The following is a 22,346-nucleotide window of genomic DNA, read 5'->3' on the forward strand; positions in this document are numbered from 1 at the left end:
CTCCCAAAGAATCGCTGATAGTGTCAAAGTCTTTTAAACTGTATCGATGAGATCTATTTCCTAACATTTAAAGTGAAACTGACACGCAGCTGTCCTTTCCTTGAGCGTCCGTGTCTAAACTGCACACTGGCTGCACACATACCTCCCCTGCAGTATATCCCTTTGGGGGGCCCCAGGAGAGCTAGGGCTGCAGGCAGTTCCGGCACCAACTCAGACAGCATCTGCCCACTGCCTGGCGGGGCACCTCTCTGCCAATCCCGAAGGGCTGCTCCCGCGGCCTCACGGGAAAGGTAGTTTTCAGGTTGGGCGCCAACAGCATCAGGCTGTGCGCGTGGGCTCTACGCATGCCCCGTCCGCCGGCTACCTCTGCGTTTCCCCCTTTCGTTTTTCTCAGGTTTTGCGTGGGAGGCGATCCCGGGATTTCAAGGGTCTACGCGCTCTTCTATGGCGAATGCAACCCGATAAGGGAATGCGGTAGGCCCCGGTGGGTTGGGCAGGGACGGAGAGGGAGCCCCGCGCGACTCCTGGGGCGGGCGGCAGGGGGCCGGTGCCAGGTGGTGGGGAGGAGGCCCCGGGACCTCACACGGGAAGCCGGGGACGGCGGGGCTGCACCGTGTCGGCCACGACGCTAGGCCGGTTCCTCAAAGGCGCAGCCTCTGTACGGAGCGGGCTGCGCCGCGTGTGTCGCCCCGTTTGTGGGGGTCGCGGAGGAGGGCTTGTGCGCTTGCGCGTTTCGCGCGCTGAGCCTTGCGGGAGGGGCAGTTCTCTGGTCTAGCGTGTGCGCATGTGCGCGTGTGCTAGGGCGCCGCGGTACCTGGGCGGGGAAGGGCGGGTGCAGTCGCCCGCCAGACAGACAGACTCCGTTCCACGTTCTGCATTCATCCTCTTTAGGTTCCGAACTGCCCTCCAGTCAGGTCCATCACTGCATCTTGGTATTTGCTGTTCCTCTGTCCTAACTTGATCTTGCACACAGGAAAGATCTTGAAGAATTACCTAATTTTGGCCTGGCGCGGTGGCTCTCGCCTGTAATCTCAGCACTTTGGGAGGCCGAGGCGGGTGGATCACCTGAGGTCAGAAATTCGAGACCAGCCTGACCAACATGGTGAAACCTCGTCTCTACTAAAAATACGAAAAGTAGCCTACTAAAAATACGAAAAGTAGCCGGGCGTGGTGGCGCATGCCTGTAATCCCAGCTACTGAGGCGGAGAATTGCTTGAACCGGGGAGGCGGAGGTTACAGGTAGCCAAGATCGCACCATTGCACTCCAGACTGGGCAACAAGAGCGAAACTCCGTCTCAAAAAAAAAAAAAAATTACCTAATTTTGCCTCATTTGTTAGAAGAAAAAGATTTTTTTTGTTTTTTTGGTCAAGGTTACTGACTTGTTCAGGATCACAGTTTGTTAGTAGGGAAGACTAAGTCACATCTCCTGACCCCTAAGCCAGTACTGTCTACTTTTCCACACACATCAAAACGAGTTTAAAATATCCCTTTGAGAAATAGCAACAAAGTTAGATGAAGAAATTAAAACAGAGTTTTTCTTTGAAGCACTGCCGCTTATGGCTTTCTGTGGAGTCACTCACCAGAGGTTAAGTAACATTACTGGGAAAATTGATAGCTTAGTCTTATTTTTACAATGGTTTTAGTGTTAATGTTCCTTCATTAAATATATTGTTAACTTGTTTGGCCAATATTGTCATTATACTTTTTTTGTTAACACCGAGGGAGATTGAAATCCTTAGGAAGCAAATATTTACTTTCACCCGGTAAAAAATCTTGTGCCCCTATTCACAATAGCAAAGAGTTGGAACCAACCCAAATGTCCAACAACGATAGACTGGATTAAGAAAATGTGGCACATATACGCCATGGAATACTATGCAGCCATAAAAAATGATGAGTTCGTGTCCTTTGTAGGGACATGGATGAAACTGGAAAACATCATTCTCAGTAAACTATCGCAAGGACAAAAAACCAAACACCGCATGTTCTCACTCATAGGTGGGAATTGAACAATGAGAACTCATGGACACAGGAGGGGAACATCACGCTCTGGGGACTGTTGTGGGGTGGGGGGAGGGGGGAGGGACAGCATTAGGAGATACACCTAATGCTAAATGACGAGTTAATGGGTGCAGGAAATCAACATGGCACATGGATACATATGTAACAAACCTGCACATTGTGCACATGTACCCTAAAACTCTAAAGTATAATAAAAAAAAAGACAAGAAGGAAAAAAAAAAAAAAAAAAAAAAAAAAAATCTTGTGCCCAAGAGCTACATAATTATGTTGGAGTAATATTAGGGTGTTCTTTCACCATTTCTACCGCCTATTCCGAAGTGTCAGAGGACATTGATATTCTCCCAGAAGGAGCATTTTACCTAGTGGGTGTGTATGGCTTCTTAGGGCAGAAGAATCCGGGAGTTGCCAGGCAGGCCAAATCTTTCATGACCGCATTCCTCTTTTTCTAACTCAGCTGTATCTTCAGAGTTGTCTCCGTCTTTCCAAGAACAGAACAAAATGAACAAGGTAAGTTGTTTATCAATTCCCTACTTGATTTTGCAGTGGACTTTGTGAGATTTGTAAGAGTCAATATGGTGGGGTTTTTTTTTGTGTGTGAGACGGAGTCGCGCAGGCTGGAGTACAGTGTCCCCATCTCGGTTCACTGCAACCTCTGCCTCCCAGGTTCAAGCAATTCTCCTGCCTCAGCCTCCCGAGTAGCTGGGACTGCAGGCGCACGCTGCCACGCCTGGCTAATTTTTTGCATTTTAATAGAGACGGGGTTTCACCGTGTTGCCTAGGCTGGTCGTGAACTCCTGAGCTCAGTCCATCCGCCCGCCTCGGTCTCCCAAAGTGCTGGGATTACAAGCGTGAGGCACCATGTCTGGCCAAGAGTCAATATGTTAAGATGAGAAATTAGTAATAGATAAAAATGGAACTTCCCAGAAAATGTAAAGTAACAGATCAATAACAGGGCCAAGTTAGAGTCAATAAGTTGAGCTTCTTATGTTTCTTATGTTTCCAACAACCATGGCAGAAAGGAAGACACTGGATACAGACAGACTGACTCCTCTGAAGACACAAAGACTTCCTGGCAGATACCTTTTTTAGTCATAACATGGGGACCCACAGTGAATAACCTTCCAGTGATAACCCTGAAATGAGTGCAGCCTGTTGAGTCAAACTGCTTTTTAAATTATTTTACACAGGTTCCAATTTTCTTTTGGATGTAGTGTTTGATCAGTAAATTAAAATGTATTTTAATTTTAATTTTTTTATTATTTTTTTGAGACAGAATCTCGCTCTCTTGCCAGGCTGGAGTACAGTAGCGCGATCTTGGCTCACTGAAACTTCTGCCTCCCGGGTTCAAGTGATTCTCTTGCCTCAGCCTCCTGAGTAGCTGAGACTACAGGTGTGCACCACCACACCTGGCTAATTTTTGTATTTTTAGTAGAGACGGGGTTTTACTGTGTTGGCCAGGATGGTCTTGATATCTTGACCTCGTGATCTTCCCTCCTCGGCTTCCCAAAGTGCTGAGATTACCCGCGTGAGCCACTGTACCCAGCTAATAAATTAAAATGTATTTTAATTTTTTTTTTTTTTTTTGATACAGAGTCTTGCTCTGTCGCCAGGCTGTAGCACAGTGGTGTGATCTCGGCTCACTGCAGCCTCCGACTCCCTGGTTCAAGTGATTCTCCTGCCTCGACTCCTTGGTTAAAGTGATTCTCCTGCCTCAGCCTCCCGAGTAGCTGGGATTATAGGCATGCACCACCATGCCCAGCTAATTTTTGTATTTTTAGTAGAGACGGGGTTTCACCATGTTGGCCAGGCTGGTCTCAGTCTCCTGACCTTGTGATCCACCCGCCTTGGCCTCCCAAAGTGCTGGGATTATGTATTTTAATTTTTAATGAATCTTATTTCTACATGTGTAGCAGATAGATAGACAACCCCCTAAATTTTAAATAGAGAACTTAATGAATTATACAAATCCATGGCGCAAATAATGAATACACAGGTCAAAACAAACATTGCCAGCACTCCTGAAGCTGCCGTCTTGTCCCCCTCACAATCCTGACACCTCCCTGCTCATTCACTCATTTACATATAAGCCACAGTATCTGTGGCTTCAGTGGCAGAGTTGAGTAGTTGTGACAGGAACCTTTTGGCCTGCAAAGCCCCAAATTTAATGATGTCTGATTTTTTTTTTTTTTTGGAGAGAGTCTCACTGTCACCCAGGCAAGTATGCAGTGGTGCGATCTTGGCTCACTGCAGCCTCTGCCTTCAGGGCCCAAGGGATTCTCCTGGCTAAGTCTCCCAAGTAGCTGAAATTACAGGCATGTGCCATCAGACCCAGCTAATTTTGTATTTTAGTAGAGACGGGGTTTTATTTGGCCAGGCTGGTCTCGAACTCCTGGCCTCAAGTGATCCGCCTGCCTTGGCCTGCCAAAGTGCTGGGATTACAGGTGTGAGCCACCGTGCCTGGCCAAATATTTAATGTCTGATTTTTTACAGAAGAAGTTTACCAATCCCTAAATTAGTTTATTAAGTTTATTTGTTGGTGTTGTGTACTATTCTAGATGACTTTTCCTACTTCAAGGTCATGAAGATACTCTTTTTTGTTATCTTTTAAAATATTTATTGTTTTGGCATTCACATTTACATCTCTTTCATTGGAATGAGTGTCTACTTTTGTATGAGGTAGATGTCAGATTCCTTTTTTCATGTGGTTAATGTAGAATTATTTTTGAAAACACCATTCTTTCCCCACTGTTTTACATTGTGATATTTGTCATCAATTATGTGTACATATATGTCTGCGTGTTTTTTGGACTATGTTCTGTTGGCTGGTTGTGCCAGTACCACACTTGGTGAAACATCTTAGCGTCTAGTAGTGGGTTAACACATTTTTTCTTCAGCAAGATCCTAGTTCTTCCTAGTTCCTTGCATTTCCATATAAATATTGTTAGTATTAATAAAATAACTCGCTGAGACTTTCTTTGGGGTTGAATTTAACCTATATATAAATTTGGGAAGAATCACTTACCTTTTTTTTTGAGACAGAGTTGCCCAGGCTGGAGTGCAGTGGTATGATCTCAGCTCACTGCAACCTCCACCTCCTGGGTTCAAGTGATTCTCCTGCCTCAGCCTCCCGAGGAATTGGGATTACAGGCACCTGCCACCACGCCTGGCTAATGTTTTTGTATTTTTAGTAGAGATAGGGTTTTGCCATGTTGGCCAGGCTGGTCTTGAACTCCTGACCTCAAGTGAGCCACCTGCCTTGACCTCCCAAAGGACTAGGATTACAGATGTGAGCCACTGTGCCTGGCCTCCAATTCCATTCTTGATTATTTTCTTTCCCCAGTTTTCTGACAACCTTCTGATTTTATCTTGATGGCTTTGAACATCACTATATTATAAATGTCTCTGTAGTCCTTGTTTCATTCTTGATCTTCATATTATGCTTCATTTTTTTTTTTTAGTTGAAATTTTGCTCTTGTTACCCAGGCTGGAGTGTAGTGGTGCTGACCTCGGCTCACTGCAACGCCTGCCTCCCAGGTTAAAGGGATTCTCCTTTCTCAGCCTCCTAAGTAGCTGGGATTACAGGCACCCGCCACCACGCCTGGCTAATTTTTTGTATTTTTAGTAGAGATGGGGTTTCACCATTTTGGTCAGGCTGGTCTCTAACTCCTGACCTCAGGTGATCCACCCATCTCAGCCTCCCAAAGTGCTGAGATTACAGGTGTGAGCCATGGTGCCAAGCCTATGCTTCAAATTTAATATAATTAGGATGTTTCTTGCTACAATACTGTGTCCAACCTATTTTGCCCTAACGTTCCTGGTTTACATTGTGGTCCTAGTATCTGGGCAGCTGTTCATGGAGATAGCCAGAGAAACATTTTTTTTCTTAATGAATTGGTGACCACATTTTGTTGCTCTTGTCTCCTATTATCCATGCCCTATTTGCATCCTGGTTTCTTCTACAGTAGTTTATGTAAATGTTGTTTTGTCCTTTGCCATTCTCAATAGAGTTGGTTCTGTAAACAAAACCTGGTCACGTAATTGCAGTATATGCTCACATCTCATCTTTGGCTCTCCCTTTTTCATAGCAGTGATCCCTAAAAGATGTGCCCTAGAGGATATCCAGAACAATCCACTTGGGTGTCTTCTCCTATGTACTCCACAGAGGTTTCAAGTATAATAGTTCCAAAATCTTTCTATTTTCTACACATCCTTATTACTGTCTCTGAATTAAAGGATTAGAACCCAGAATATGTATTGCGATGAAGAAAATGTCAGGCTCTTTTTCTACATTTTTAAATCCAAATGAGAATTAAATTAGAATTCATAATAAAGGTACTGACAATTTATTTCTGTGATTTGTAAATATAAATCTGTAGTTCTCAGTAATATTCTTTAAAATGGTAAATGATCAAATACTTTGAAGCCCATCGGTCTAAAATTACTCTATAACCCATTTCCTTGGCTTTTTTTTTTAAGACAGCACCAGGCCATCTCCTGTGCTGTCTGCCATTTTGTTGATGTCTGCAGTGTGTTGGAGGCCCTCACCTTTGCTCGTACCATGGCCCCATGCTTATGAAGAACGTAATAGAGTGTTTTTCATAATTCAACCAACAGCTGTACTTCCTCTGTTAAGCTCAAAACAGAGCTAACTTTGCTCCTAATGTTAGTCTATTGTGTTTGTACTTTCGCATTAGTACTTGTAACATACTACCACATATATTTTCTTACCACTCTGTGTGTTCTTTGAACACAGGAAGAATTTTATTAATCTTAGTATTTCCAGCAGTGATGATAGTTCCAGGTACATTGTAAGAACTTGATAATTTCTTTTGCATGAATTAATATCTTAATGCATTAATGGCAGAATATTTCTGTTATGATTTCTTTTTCCCTAAAAGTATAAAGCAAAACGAATATTCTGTGAATAATAATCATGGTAAGGATTAGCCCATACTTCTTTTTTCATGCCAGCTAATTCTGAACGTTTCAGGTAGAACAGAAGTTCCAGGGATCGGTATCATTTAAAGATGTGACTGTGGGCTTCACCCAGGAGGAGTGGCAGCACCTAGACCCTAGTCAGAGGGCTCTGTATAGAGATGTGATGCTGGAGAACTATGGCAACCTTGTCTCAGTGGGTAAGGTCTGTTCACTGTATCATTCTAAATAGCATTTGTTTATTCTTTTGATTATGAAGCATATGGGCAGTCTGTATAGTTTAATGATACTTAAGGTTAGGCTTCAGGAGTCAGTGTTGATTGATCACCTTTGAGCACCAGAAGATACTTGTGTTCACCTCTCCAGTGAAAATGTTCCACTGACAACTTGAAGCAGCCCCAGAAGCTTCTTCCTGCTTCAAAGGCCTGAAGTCTAGACTGCTTGGTCCAAATCCTAAATTATTTCCTGTTAACAGGGTATTGTGTTCATAAACCAGAGGTGATCTTCAGGCTGGAACAAGGAGAAGAGCCATGGAGACTGGAGGAAGAATTCCCAAGCCAGAGCTTTCCAGGTGAGTTAATATGTACTGCACAGATTCACATCAGGGGATTTGTTGTTTCCCAGTAGTTAATTCAGGGTTTGGCAACTTTGGAACATTTTTCAAGAACATCTCCATAGGGGTCCTAACCTCTGGAAGTGATGGAGAATGCTGATTCCTAAATCAAACCTCCAGATACTACTCACAAAAAATTCCTCCTTTTTTAATCATTTTTTGAATGTTTACTATTCTTATACCTGCCAATAGTTCAGTCTTTGCCCACCTCAACTTTACTGTTGTTTTTCTTGGTTATCATTTTTCTCAAAGCACTTTCAGTGTCCTAGCTTACCTCCATTGTTTTGTGTTTATTCTGTTGTCAGAATTTTTTATACACTCATTTTTAAACTCAGCAAATAATGTTTGTATACTTGGTCTGTGCTGAGGATATAATGATGAAAAACATTAGGCCGGGTGTGGTAGCTCACACCTGTAATCCCAGCACAGGTCGAGGCAGGCAGATCACTTGAGGTCAGGAGTTCGACAACAGCCTGGCCAACATGGTGAAACCCCATCTGTACTAAAAATACTAAATTAGCTGGGTGTGGTGGCAGATGCCTGTAATCCCAGCTAATTGGGAGGCTGAGGCAGGAGAATCACTTGAACCCAGGAGGCAAAGGTTGCAGTGAGCTGAGATTGCACCACTGCACTCCAGCCTGAGCAACAGAGTGAGACTCTGTCTCAAAAATAAGTAAATAAATATAAAAAAATAAAAAAATTATGTCTCTAAGTTTATTATGTATACTTATATGTATATGTATATTAAATGTTCTGTGGTTTTAAAGACTATGAAAGAAATTAAAGCAAGTTAGATTGGCTAAATGTGGTACTTTAAAGAACAGTCAGGGGAAACCTTAATTAGGTCAACATTAGAGCAGAAATTTGAATGAAATGACTGTGTGAGCCATGAGGATTCTGCCCCTTTTCAGCAGAGGTAATAGCAGCTGCTAGCCTTGGACAGGAATGTGGTTGGTGGGTTTCAGGAATAACCAAAAAGTCACAGTGGCTGAAGGGAGGGGTTGATTGGAAGAAAGGCAGGAGGTGAGGTGAGGGAGGCAGCTAGAGTCCAAAGGTGAGCCTATCATAAGCCTTATTCAGTTAATTTTATTTTTAATTTAGTGGTAGATTTTCAGCAGATGAGCAACATCTGATTTATATTTCTATAAGCTCTTTCCCACCTCTGTAGGGAAAATATTGGGCATGGCATAGGGCATAGAGAGCTCATTAAAGGCCTGTGGTAGTTTTCCTTATGAGTGATTGTGGTAGCTTAGACAAAGCCAGAAGGCAGGAGGGAATGGGATGAAGTTTGATTCTCTCAGTATTTGGAAAGTGGGGCAATAACGAAAGAACTAACGTTTGTAACATCAGAAGGAGGGGAAAGAGGTGTTTAAAGTATTTGAAGAAGTAATGTCTGGACCTTCTCAAATTTAGCAAAAAGATATAAAACTACACATTCCCGAGTCTGAAGTAACATCAAATAAGTCCGTGGCAAACTCACACTCTAATTAAATTTTTGAAAACCAAAGACCCAAATTTTCAAAGTAGCCAGAGAGAAACAACGCATTCCCTACAGGGAATGACTGTGGGTTTCTCTTCTGAAACTGTGGTGGCTGGAAGGAAGTAGTTAGTATATTTTCTCAAGTACTGAGAGGAAAGCACTATCAAATAAAAAGTCTGTATCTTTTGAAACTATATTCATGCATAAAGGGGAACTAAAGGCATTATTAGACAGGGAAGCTAAGAGAAAATGTTGCTAGCAAACCTACCTTTAAAAATTGGCTAGAAGTTCTCTAAATAGAATGGAAATAACACAAGAAGGCTTGGAATGCAGGCAAGAAAGAAGATTGGAGGTTGGCAAAAATAGGGATAAATATATTTTTCTTATGAGTTTCTAGAATCATTTTTGATGGTTGGAGCAAAATGCTCTGTATGTAGTGGAAACACTTAAGACAATTATATTTTAAAAATGGGGAGGGTAAAGGGGCCTAAGTGGAATGAAACTTGGTACATTTCACTTGAAGTGGTAAAATGTCTGATAGACTGATAAGTTACATATGTACATTTTTATACTTAGAGCAACTACTGAGAATACTATAAAATGTGATACACTTAGAAACACTATAAATAAACCAAGATGGAATCTAAAAGATGAATGGAAAACAGAAAACAAAACAAATAGCAGCCTAACAGAGCAATATTTACCTTAAATATAAATGATCAAAGTATACTAATTAAAATATAAATTGGTAGAGTGGGAAAAACATAAAATGATTCTAAAATTTTTAATTTTTATGAGTACATAGTAGGTATATATATTTTTGGAGTACAGATGTTTTGATACAGGCATGCAATGTGTAATAATCACATTCACCCTAATGTGATTATTGATCTTTTGTGTTATAAACAATCCAGTTATACTCTTTTAGTCACTTTAAAATGTACAGTTAAATTTGACTATGGTGACCCTGTTGCGCTAGCAAGTATTCGGTCTTATTCATTCTTTCTGACTATTTTTCTGTAGCCTTTAACCATCCTCACCTTCCCCCCCGCCCCCACTACCTTTCCCAGTCTTTGGTAACTGTCCTTTTACTTTCTACCTCACCTCCATGAGTTCAGTTGTTTTAATTTTTAGCTTTCACAAATAAGTGAGAGCATGCAAAATTTAACATTCTGTGCCTCCATTTCCATCTAGGTTGTTGAATATGACAGGATCTCTCATTCTTTTTTATGGCTGAATGGTACTCCATTGTGTATATGTACCACATTTTCTTTATCTGTTTGTCTGTGAATGGATACTTAGGTTGATTCCAAATCTTAGCTCTTGTGAACAGTGCTGCAGTAAACATGGGAGCAGAGATATCTTAATGATGTACTGATTTCTTTTCTTTAGGGTATATACCTAGGAGTGGGATTGCTGGATCATATGATAGCTCTATTAGTTTTTTCAGGAACTTCCAAACTGTTCTTTTTCAGCCATATGAAGTGAAAACCTTGCTCTGTAAGTGCTTACCTGACTTTTAGTTCCTGTGAAACTGCTTATTTTGTGTAGATAGTTGCCAATCTTAGTCTTCCTGCAGGGGAGTGGGTATGATCGGTGGTGTTCTCTATTCCACCATCTTGCTCCACCTATCCTAAAAATGTTTTCTTAGGAAACTCATAACATAGTGAACAACGTAGGTTGATAAAGTATATAAAAAGATAAACTGTACAATCAAAACAGTGACACTATTAATATAAAATACAGTAGACTCCAGAGCAAAGAAAATTATTAGACAAAAAGAACATTATATAATGATAAAAGGATCAATCCAACAAAAATGCAATGATCCTAAATGTGTCTCTAGCAAACCTCAAAAAACACAAAACAGAACTGATTGAGCTGAAAAGAGAAAAGCACATTTTTAATCGTAGTTGGAAAATTCATCACTTCACTCTTAGCAATTGGTAGAATTACTAGCCACGATTACTAGCAGATACAGAAAAACAAGACAGCAACATCAGCCAACAGGACTGAAGCAACATTGTAGAATAGTGCTCAACAAGGCCGGGTGTGGTGGTCCATGCCTGTAATCCCAGCATTTTGGGAAGCAGAGGCGGGTGGATTGCTTGAAGTCAGGAATTCAAGAGTAGCCTGGATAACATGGTGAAACCCTCTCTACTAAAAATACAAAAATTAGCCAGGCATGGTGGCGCATGCCTGTAGTCCTGGTTGCTTAGGAAGCCGAGGCAGGAGAATCGCTTGAACTGGGAGGCGAAGGTTGCAGTGAGCCAAGATTTTGTTACAAAGCTTGGGTTACAGAATGGGACTCTGTCTCAAAAAAAAAAAAAAAAAGAAAAAAGAAAAAGAAAAAAGAATAGTGCCCAACAATAGCAAAATAAAATTTTTTTCTCAGGTGTCCATGGAATATTCAGAAAGATAGACCATATCCTGGGCCATAAATAAACCTTGGCAGATTTAAAAGAATTGAAATCATTCTGAGTATGTATGTTTTCTGGCCATAATGAAACCAAACTACAAATCAGTAATAGAATGACAATAGAAAAATATCTAATCATTTAGAAATTAAACATCAGACTTCTAAATAAAGTCTGGAGTGAAGAAGGGGCCTCAAATTCAATAATAGAAATGCATAGACTTGATGAAAATGAGACTATACCATATCAATATATGTGGGAGGTAGCTAAAGCAGTGCTGATAGAGAAATTTATAGCACTAAATGCTGACAATAGAGAAGATGATAGGTCGCAAACCCATAATTGACTTTCTACCTTAAGAAACTAGCAAAGAGCAAAATAAAACCTCTGTCAAGTAGAAGGACGAAAATAACACTGGAAGCAGAAATCAGTAAAATTGAAAATAGGAAAAAGTAGAGAAAACTAATGAAACATAGGGTTCTTTGGGAAAAAAATCAATAAAATTGATAAATGTCTAGCAATATTGATTAAAAATATAAAATGAGATGACAAATCATCAATATCTGGAATGAAACAGGGAATATCACTCCACCATCCATTTAACAGTATAATAAGGGAATCTTGTCAACAACTTTATGTTTATAAATATGACAACATAGGCCAGGTGTGGTGGCTCATGCCTGTTATCCCAGCACTTTTAGGAGGCCAAGGTGGGTGTATCACCTGAGGTCAAGAGTTTGTGACCACCCTGGCCAACATGGTAAAATTCCATCTCTACTAAAAATGCAAAAGTGAGTCTGGTGTGGTGGTGCACGCCTGTAGTCCCAGCTACTCAGGAGGCTGAGGTAGGAGAATGGCTTGAACCCAGGGAATGGGTGGTTGCAGTGAGCTGATACTGTGCCATTGTACTCTAGCCTGGGCAACAGAGCAAAACTCTGTCTCAAAAAAAAAAAAAAAAAAAAAAGACAACATAGAAGAAATGTACCAGTTCTTCAGAAACCACAAACTATTACCACTCAATCAGGGTGATATAGATAATTTGAATGACCCATAGGTTTTCATAAAGGTTGACATAATTTGAATCAAAGAATTTAAATTTTAAATAAAAATCTCCAAAAAACCAATTTCCAAGTACAAGAGAGTTGTAGTCCTCACTAGAGAATTCTACCAAACATTTACACAAGAATTAATGATGATTTTACACAATGTCCTCAGAAAATAGAAGCGGGAACATTTATTTTATTTATTTATTTATTTATTTAGATGGACTTGCTCAGTCACCCAGGCTGGAGTGCAGTGGTGTAATCTCGGCTCACTGCAACCTCTGCCTCCCAGGTTCAAATGATTGTTCTGCTTCAGCCTCCCAAGTAGCTGGGACTACAGGAACATGCCACCACGCTTGGCTAATTTTTGTACTTTTAGTAGAGATGGGGTTTCACCATATTGGCCAGGCCGGTCTCAAACTCCTAACCTCATGATCCGCCCACCTCGGCCTCCCAAAGTGCTGGGATTACAGGTGTGAGCCACCGCACCTGGCCAAGAGGGAACATTTCTTAACACATTTAAAAAATTATTTTGATGCCAAAACCATACAGACAGTACAAAAATAATACGACTACAGACCTATACCTCCCATAATTTTAGTAGCAAAAATCTTTAACAAAATACTAGCAAATAGAAAACAGTCATGTAAAAAGTATACACCATAATAACCAAGTGGGATTTACTTGAGTTACAGAAGCAAGGCTGGTTCAACATTCAGAAATCGATCAATGTAATTAACCCATCATAGGCTAAAGAAGAAAAATTACATAACATCAGTTAATATAGAGAAAGGATTTGGCAAAATGCAATATCTATCCATGATAAAAACTCTCCATACTAGACATTTAGAGGATCTTCCTCAATTTGATAAATGAACATGCACAAAATATCTATAGCAAATATATTTGCTGGTAAGATGAATGTTCTCCCTGTAAAACTGGGAACAAGGCAAGGATGTTTGCTCTTGCCACTCTTATTCATTGTAGTACTGTAACTTCTACCAAGCACAGTGAGGCAAGAAAATGAAATAGAAGTCATACACGTAGAGAAGAAATAAAACTTTATATTTACGTATGACATGATTGTATATGTAGAATATTACAGAGAATCTTAGAAAATAAAAACCTCAGGCCAGGCGCAGTGGCTCATGCCTATAATCCCAGCACTTTGGGAGGCCGAGGCAGGTGGATCACCTGAGATCGGGAGTTCAAGAGCAGCCTGACCAATATGGAGAAACCCCGTCTCTACTAAAAATACAAAATTAGCTGGGTGTGGTGGTGCATGCAGGTAATCCCAGCTACTCGGGAGGCAGGAGAATTGCTTCAACCTGGGAGGCGGAGGTTGCTGTGAGCCGAGATCACGCCATTGCATGCCAGCCTGGGCAACAAGAGTGAAACTCCGTCTCAAAAACAAACAAAAGAAAAAATGAAAACCTCCCTGAATGAATGAATGATTTCCAAAAAGTTTCAGGATCCAAGATGAACACATATAGTCAATTTCTCTCTGCTAAAAATGAACATATGGAAATCTGAATTAAAAACATAATACCACTTATTCCATAGAAAATTAAATACTTTGGTATAAATTGAACAAAATATGTATAGGACTTGTGCTGAAAATTATAAACGCTGATGAAAGATAATAGAAATAAATGAAGACACATGGTCTCTTGATAGATTGGAAAACTCAACTTAGTAAGTATGCCAGTTCTCTCCAAATTGATCTGTAGGTTTAATGGTATTCCTGTCAAGATTCCAGTAAGGCTTTTCTCAGCTTTAAATAAACTTATTCCAAAATTCGTATAAACAGTCAAAGTCATAAACAGTTGAAACAATTTTGAGAAAATTTTTCTCAAAAGTTTTGAGAAAAAGAATAGTAGAAATTATTGTATCCAGTGTTAAGGCTTATTACATTAGTCTCCCCTTTTCTGTGGTTTTGCTTTCTGCAGTTTCAGTTACCTGAGGCCAACTGTGGTTCAAAAATATTAAATAGGAAACTTCAGAAATAAATAATTCCTAAGTTTTAAATTGCACACTGTTGTGAGTAGCATGACGAAATTTTGCACTGTCCTGTCCCAGGACATGAATCAACCCTATGTCTAGCATACCCGGGCTGTACGTGCTACCCATGAGTTAATTACTTAGTAACTGTCTTATTTATTGTCACGATAGGTGTTCAGGTAACCCTTATTTTACTTAATAATGGCCCTAAAGTGCAGGAGTAGTGATGCTGGCATATTGTTATAACTTTTCTATTTTATGATGTTAATCTCTCCCTGTCCCTAATTTATGAATTAAACTTTATCATAGGTTTGTATATTTACGAAAAAACATAATATTTATAGGGCTCAATAATATCTGAGGTTTCAGGCTTCCACTGGGTGTCTTGAAATGTACCCCCCTTGAATAAGGAGTGACTACTGTATGTATATATTAGTAGCTGTAATAATCAAGAGGATAGGATGTTGGTAGAATATACACATTGGTAGAACATACATATAGAACGGTGGAAAAGAATAGAAAACCTCAACATTGATTATGCTGTTATAGACTATATGTTCATGTCTCCCAAAAATTCATATGTTGGAGCCCTCACCCTCAGTGTGGTGGTGTTTGGAGATATGGAGCCCTTGGCAGGTAATTAGGGTTAGATTAAGTCATGAGGGTGGCGTCCTCAAGATGAGGTTAGTGCCTTACAGGAAGAGGAAGTGAGCTTGCTCGCTCACCATGTGCATAGAGGAAAGGCGATGTGAACACGCAGTGGCCTTCTGCAAGCTGGGAAGAGACCCTTACCAGGCCCTGGCCATGCTAGCGTCCTGATCTCAGACTTCCAGCATTCGGAACCTTGAGGAAATAAACTTCTGTTGTTTAAGCCACACAGTCTGCCGAAGCTAAGACATTTGACAAACTGTTGACAAAAATGCAAAAGAAATTCAGTCAGGTATTCAGCAAATGATGCTGGAGCATTTTAACAATATCTTGTTTTGTGTGTGGTAAAATATATGTAACATGAAATTTGCCATTTTAACAGTTTTTAAGCGTACAGTCCAGTGGCATTACACTCACAATCTTGTATAGCCATTACCACAATTTCTAAAACATTTTCATTATTTCAAACAGAAACTCTATTGCTATTAACAGTAACTACTCATTCCCCCCCACCCCCCACCAGCCTGTGGTAACCTCTTATCTAGTTTGCCTGTCTGAGTTTTGACTGTTGTGAATATTTCATGTCAGTAGTGTGACAACATTTGGCCTTTCATGTCTGCCTTATTTCACTTAGCATGATGCTTTCAGCTTTCATCTGTATTGTAACAAGTTATCAAGACTTTCTTTTCTGGCTGTTTAATCCATTCATCTGTTGATGTACACTTGGGTCATACACCTTTTGGCTGTTGTGAATAATGCTTCAGTGAACACTGGCATATCATTATCTGCTCAAGTTCCTGTATTCAGTTCTTTTGGTTATAAACCTAGGAGTAGAATTGTTTTATCAAAGTGTATTTCTTTTAGCTTTTTGGGGTACCACTGAATTATTTTTAATGTGTAGATAGATAGATAGACAGATAGATAGATAGTTGTTTTTGAGACAGAGTCTCACCCTGTCACCCAGGCTGGAGTGCAGTGGTGCGATCTTGGCTCACCACAACCTCCGCCTCCTGGGTTCAAGTGATTCTCCTGCCTCAGCTTCCCGAGTAGCTGGGACTACAGTCACATGCCACCATGCCCGGCTAATTTTTGTGGTTTTAGTAGAGACAGGGTTTCACCATGTTGGCCAGGCTTGAACACCTGACCTCAGGTGATCTACCCGCCTTGACCTCCCAAAGTGCTGGTATTACAGGCGTGAGCCACCACACCCAGCCTTACTTAGTTTTTCTTTTGTTGCTCGTGTATTTTATGTCATAGGTAAGAATCCATCAGCAAACCCAAAGATTTCCTCATGTTTTCTTCTAAACATTTTATTGTTTTAGCTCTTATTTTCAGTTCATTTTTGTATATAGTCAAAGTAGGGATCTAACTTTATTTTCTAACTTTATTTTCTTGTGGAAATCCCGTTGACCCAGCATCATTTTTTGGTCATTTGTCATCATTCCGAACAGAAACTCTCACCATTAAGTGGTAACTGCTCATTCCTCCTTCCAACCAGTCTGTGGCAACCTCTAATCTATTTTGTCTCTGTGAGTATGACTGTTGTGAATATTTCATGTCAGTAGCGTGACAATATTTGGCCTGCATCGACTGAAAGAAAAGTCTTTTCTTTCTCTCAGTGAATAGAATTGACACCCTTGTCAAAAATCAGTTGACCATAGGTAGTGTATTTTTGGGCTCTCACTTGTATTCCGTCTGTCTGTGTCTATACCTGTGCCATGACCACACTGTTTGGATTACTGTAGCTTTATAGTAAGTTGTGAAATTGGAGATTTTGAGTCCTCTGACTTTGTTCTTGTTTTTGAAAATCGTTTTGGCTATTCAGGGCCCTTATAATTCCATGTGACTTTAAAGATCAGCCTTTTATTTTGTTAAAAATGCTGATGGAATTTTGATAGGGATTGTGTTAAATCTGTAGATCATTTTGGATGGTATTGTCCTTTTAACAATATGACATCTCTCAAACTATGAACATGAGATACTGTTTCTTTTATTTATGCCTTCTTTAATATTTTTCATCAGTATTTTGTAGTTTTCAGTGTACAAGTCTTGTACCTTCTTGGTTAACTTTATTTCTAAATAGTATTTTATTGTTTAAGATGGTGGTATAGATAGAATTGTTTTCTTAATTTTCTTTTCAGATTGTTCTTTGCAGGTGTGTAGCAACACAACTGATTTTTGTGTGTTGATGTATCCTGCAACTTTGCAGAATTCATTCATTAGCTATAGTATCTTTCTTGTAGATTATAATCTGTCTTTAGGATTATGTCACCTGTGAGTAGACATAGTTTTATGTCTTCCTTTGCAATGGATGCCTTTCTGTCTTTTAGTTGCTTGCCTGGAACTTCTACTGCAGTGTTAAATAGCACTGGCAAAAGTGTATATTTTTGTCATCTTCCTGATGTTAAGAGGAAAGCTTTCTTTCATCAGTGAATATGATGTAAAGCTGTGAATTTTCCATAAATGCCCTCTATTCCGTTTTGTGTTTTCTGCATGTATTTATCCTGAAAGGGGGTTGGATTTTGTCAACTGCCTTTCCTGCATCAACTGAGATGATCATGTCCTTTTTTTACTTGTTTTATTAATGAAGTGTATTACATTCATTTTCTTTTCTTTTCTTTTCTTTTTTTTAACACTGATTTTCTTATGTTGAACCACACAGGCATTTCCAGGATAAATCCCCCTTGGTTCCGTGGTCATGGTGTATAGTCCTCTTAATATACCATTAAATATATTTTACTGGAATTTGTGTGTGTGTGTGTGTGTGTGTGTGTGTAGCTTTGTATCTGTATTCATATACATCATTCATTCATTCATTTATTCATTTGCATTTGTATTTTTTTTTTTTTTTGAGAGACAGAGTCTCACTCTTGCCTAGGCTGTAGTGCAGTGGCACAATTATGGCTCACTGCAGCCTCGAACTTCCAGGCTCAAGTGATCCTCCCCATTCAGCCTCCTGAGGGGACTACAGCTATATACCACCATGCCTACTATGCCAAGCTCTCTTTTTTTTTTTTTTTTTTTTTTTTTTTTTGGTGGAAACAGGGTCTCACTATGTTGCTCATGCTGATCTTGGACTTCTGGCATCAAGTGATCCACCTTGGCCTCCCAAACCTCTGGGATTACAGGTGCTATCCATCATGCCCAGCCTCAGTCTAAAACTATTAACTGTAAGAACTGTCAGTTTCTCCCTTGCATTCTGTCAGTGTTTGCTTTACATGTTTCAGGATGCTGCTTGGTACATATATAGTTATAATTTTTATATCTTATTGATGGAATGACCCTTTATTCATATATAGTATCCTTCTTTGTCTCTTGTAACAGCTTATGACTTAATCTATTTTGGGTGAAATTAGTATAGCCACCCCAGTTCCCTTTTGGTGGCTATTTTCATGGAATATCTTTTATCAGCCTTTCAGTTTTAATTTATTTGTGTCTTTGGATCTAAAGTCAGTTTGTTTTGGACAATGTGTAGTTTGATCATGTTTTTAAAAAATCTTTTCTGAAGCTGGGCGGTTGACACCTGTAATTCCAGCACTTTGGAAAGATCTCTTGAGCCCAGGAGTTGGAGACCAGCCTGGTCTACAAAGTGAGACTCCGTTTCTACAAAAAAATAGAAAATAAATAATTGGGTGTGGTGATGTGCGCTTGTGGTTCCAGCTACTTGGGAGGCTGAGGGAGGAGGATCCTTTGAGACCAGGAAGTCAAGGCTGCAATGAGTCATGTTTGTGCCACTGCACTCCAGCCTAGGTGACAGAGCAAGATCCTGTGTAAAATAAATACATAAATAAAATAAAATCAAATCCATTCTGCCAGCCTCTGCCTTCTGATTGGTGTGTTCAATCAATTATCATTTAAAGTAATCACTGACAAGGAAGCACTTCTGCCATACTGCATTTTGTTTTCTGTATGTTGTATACCTTCTTTGGTCCCATATTCCCTTTATTACTGTCTTCTTTGTGTTTTGTGTGTTTTTTTTTTTTTTTTTTGAGACAAAAGTCTTGCTCTGTTGCCCAGGCGGGGGTGCAGTGGTACGATCTTGGCTCACTGCAACCTCCTCCTCCTGGATTCAAGTGATTCTCATGCCTCAGCCTCCCAAGTAGCTGGGACTACAGGCACGTGCCACCACACCCAGCTAATTTTTGTGTCTTTAGTAGAGATGGAGTTTTGCCACGTTGACTAGGCTAGTCTTGAACTCCTGGCCTCAAGTGATCCACCCATCTCGGCCTCCCAAAGTGCTGGGATTACATGCATGAGCCCACCACGCCTGGCCTGATTTTTATAGTGAATCATTTTTATTCCCTTCTCATTTCCTTCTGTGTATGTTTTTTAGATATTGCCTTTGTAGTTAACCATGGGGATTACTTTCAGATTCTAAATTCATGAAAATCTAGTTTAAATTAATTCCCTCGTAACTTCAATGTTATATGAAAACCTTGCCTCTACCTAGCACCTTACTCATCCCCTTTATGTTGTCACACATTACGTCTTTATACATTGTGTGCCCATAATGTAAATTTATATTTAGTTCTTATCCATTTATCTTTTAAGTCCTGCAGGAAGTAACAAAATGGAGTTACAAAGCAAACATACAATGACCCTGGCTTTTATATTTGTCTATATAGTTAACTTTATTGGAAATCTTTATTTTTTCCTCCAGATTGAGTCTAGTTTCTTTTTATTTCTTCTTGAAAGACACTCTTTAGTGCTTCCTATATAGCAGGCCTAGTAGTAACAAACTCTCTCAGCATTTGTTTATCTGGGATTAACTTCATTTCTCTTTCATTTTGAAGGACTGTTTTACCAGCTAGAGAATTCTCAGATGCTAGTTTTTTTCTTTCAGCAATTTATATATGTCATCCATCTGTCTTCAGGCCTTCAATTGATTTCTAAGGAGATATCAGCTCCTAATATTAATGAGGACCTCTTGTAAAGTAAAAATGCCACAAAACTTTCCCACCATTTGAAGTAGCCTTTTCCCTCATTTAGCATTCACTTGGTTACTGTAAACCTTTGTTTTCCAGAGTTCTAACAAGGTTGGTTTTTATAGTTCTTGTTTTTTGGTGTTTCTGTGGGGAGACAGTTTGGAGCTGTGTACTCCACCATTTGGTTATGTCACTCAACAACATGGACCTGTTGTCCACTCAAGAACAACAACAAAATGAGATCTGCAAAGAAACAGGAAAAATGTGACCCACGCACAGGACTAACAACAGGCAACACAATAATATGGTTTCTGCCATTTAAGTTGGCAAAAACCGAGCTGTGTGGTGCAGATCAGTGTATATTGTGTAATTTGAGGAAAAGCCAGTAAAATAATGAAAAATGAACAAAACCTTGGGAAACGGATATCATTAGTTGCACCAGCATATACAAATGGGAGTATCAATATGAGAGAACAGAAAGGGAAAGAAAAATTTTTTGAAGAATTCGCAGAAACACCCACAATTTGTTGAAGAACACTAATTCATCCAAGAAGCTCAACGAACTCATAGGAGGATAAATGCAAAGAGACTTATACCCAGACATGTCATACTGAAATATGTTTTTATCATGCTCTTATTTGACCTGCCTTATAAAAGTGATAATGCAATTGCTGGTGAGGATTTAGAGGAACTGAATTGTTCATACGTTTTTGATGGCATGTAAAATGCTACAGTCATTCTAGAAAATAGTTTGTCAGTTCCATTTAAAACTAAAAACAAACTTAGCATGTCAGTCACTAGTTGCACTTAGACATTTATCCTTGAGAAATAAAAACTTATGTTCCATCAAAAAGATTTCATAGCAGTTTTATGAGTAATAGCCAAAACATGAATAATCCAGATGTTCTTGAATGGATAATGTGTGATGTGTCCATACCATGAAGTGTTACCCGGTATTAAAATGGAATGAATGACCAATACATGTAACATTATGGATGAATCTCAAGAGATTAAGCTGAGTTTTAAAAAACCCAATCTCAACAATTTACGTATTTGGTCTGGTCCACCCCATAGAGTTGGGATGAACCCTCCTACCCCCAACGTTTGGTTTAGATATCAAAACTGGTAATGATACCAAGAGTGTAAAAAGGAGTTTATTACTTATAGAGACAGGTTTCTAGGGAGACCAGAGAAGGCTCCTAAGCAGGTCTAAATGTGGATTGAGAAAGAAGGGAGAAGAATGTCTGCTTGTCATTAGGAATTTGGAGTGGGGTGAGCACATACAAAAAGGATGGAGTTTGTGTGGTTTGAGTTTCCTACTGGCATTGAGGGAGGGACCACCTAGGCTTTATTATTGGCTTGCCCAAATGTAGGGTAAGAGGGGAGATGGGTGGGATTTGAAATCTATTAGCAGCCAATTACCACAAATGCAGTTAGGCTGTTTATCATAATACTTCATGATTTTATTTGTATAACACTTTTGAAATGACAACATAGAAATGGAAAACAGATTCATGGTTGCCAGTGTTAGGAAGGCAGAGAGGGTGGGAGATGGCTGTAGTTACCATGTGTGGCATCCTTGTGATGGGACCGTTCTGTATCACCAATGTTGTGATTGTCACAAAAATCTATACATGTGGCAAAATTTATAGAACTAAATATACACAAGTAATGCACGTGAAACTTGTGAAATCTGAATAATGTTGATTGAATGAATCAATGTCAGTTCTGATATTGAAATATAGTTCTGCAAATTGTTACCATGGAGAAAACTGGGTGAGGGGTATGCAGAATCTTCTCATTATTTCTTCCAGCTGCATGTCAATTTAAGAATTGTCTCCAGGCTGGGTGCGGTGGCATGTGCCTGTAATCTCAGCACTTTGGGAGGCCAAGGTGGGTGGATCACTTGAGCTCAGGAGTTTGAGACCAACCTGGGCAATGTGGTGAAACCCCATCTCTACAAAAATTAAAGAAATTAGCCAGGTGTGGTGGTGTGTGCCTGCAGTCCCAGCTACTTGGGAGGCTGAGGTAGTAGGATCACTTGAGCCCAGGAGGTCAAGGCTGCAGTAAGCTGTGATGGCACCATTTGACTCCAGCCTGGGTGACAGAGTGAGACTTTGCCTCAAAAAAAAAAAAAAGAATTGTCTCCAAATAAAAAGTTTTGTAAATTGCCTACCAACTATAATTCAGCTTCTTAATCTTTAGTAAAGGTAATAGGCCGGGTGCAGTGGCTCACGCCTGTAACCCCAGCACTTTGGGAG

General features: G+C 39.9%; 1 protein-coding gene across 8 annotated transcripts in view; it reads left to right on the top strand.

Annotated features, from left to right (window-relative positions):
• The first annotated feature begins 242 nt into the window (after positions 1-242).
• Positions 243-22,346, top strand: part of LOC129480814 (zinc finger protein 33A) — a 51,335-nt gene continuing 29,231 nt past the window's right edge. For 2 of the 8 annotated variants that reach the window (XM_055275174.2, XM_063637353.1), the window contains exons 1-5: positions 313-484; positions 2,478-2,530; positions 6,109-6,194; positions 7,014-7,158; positions 7,434-7,529. In XM_055275174.2, the coding sequence (XP_055131149.1) occupies positions 345-484; positions 2,478-2,530; positions 6,109-6,194; positions 7,014-7,158; positions 7,434-7,529 (520 nt within the window). In that variant the 5' untranslated portion in view covers positions 313-344. The other 6 variants (XM_063637354.1, XM_055275178.2, XM_055275179.2 and 3 more) reach the window with 6 other exon arrangements.

This window comes from Symphalangus syndactylus, chromosome 4, assembly GCF_028878055.3.
Source record: "Symphalangus syndactylus isolate Jambi chromosome 4, NHGRI_mSymSyn1-v2.1_pri, whole genome shotgun sequence".
In the NCBI taxonomy this organism is placed as follows: Eukaryota; Metazoa; Chordata; class Mammalia; order Primates; family Hylobatidae; genus Symphalangus; species Symphalangus syndactylus.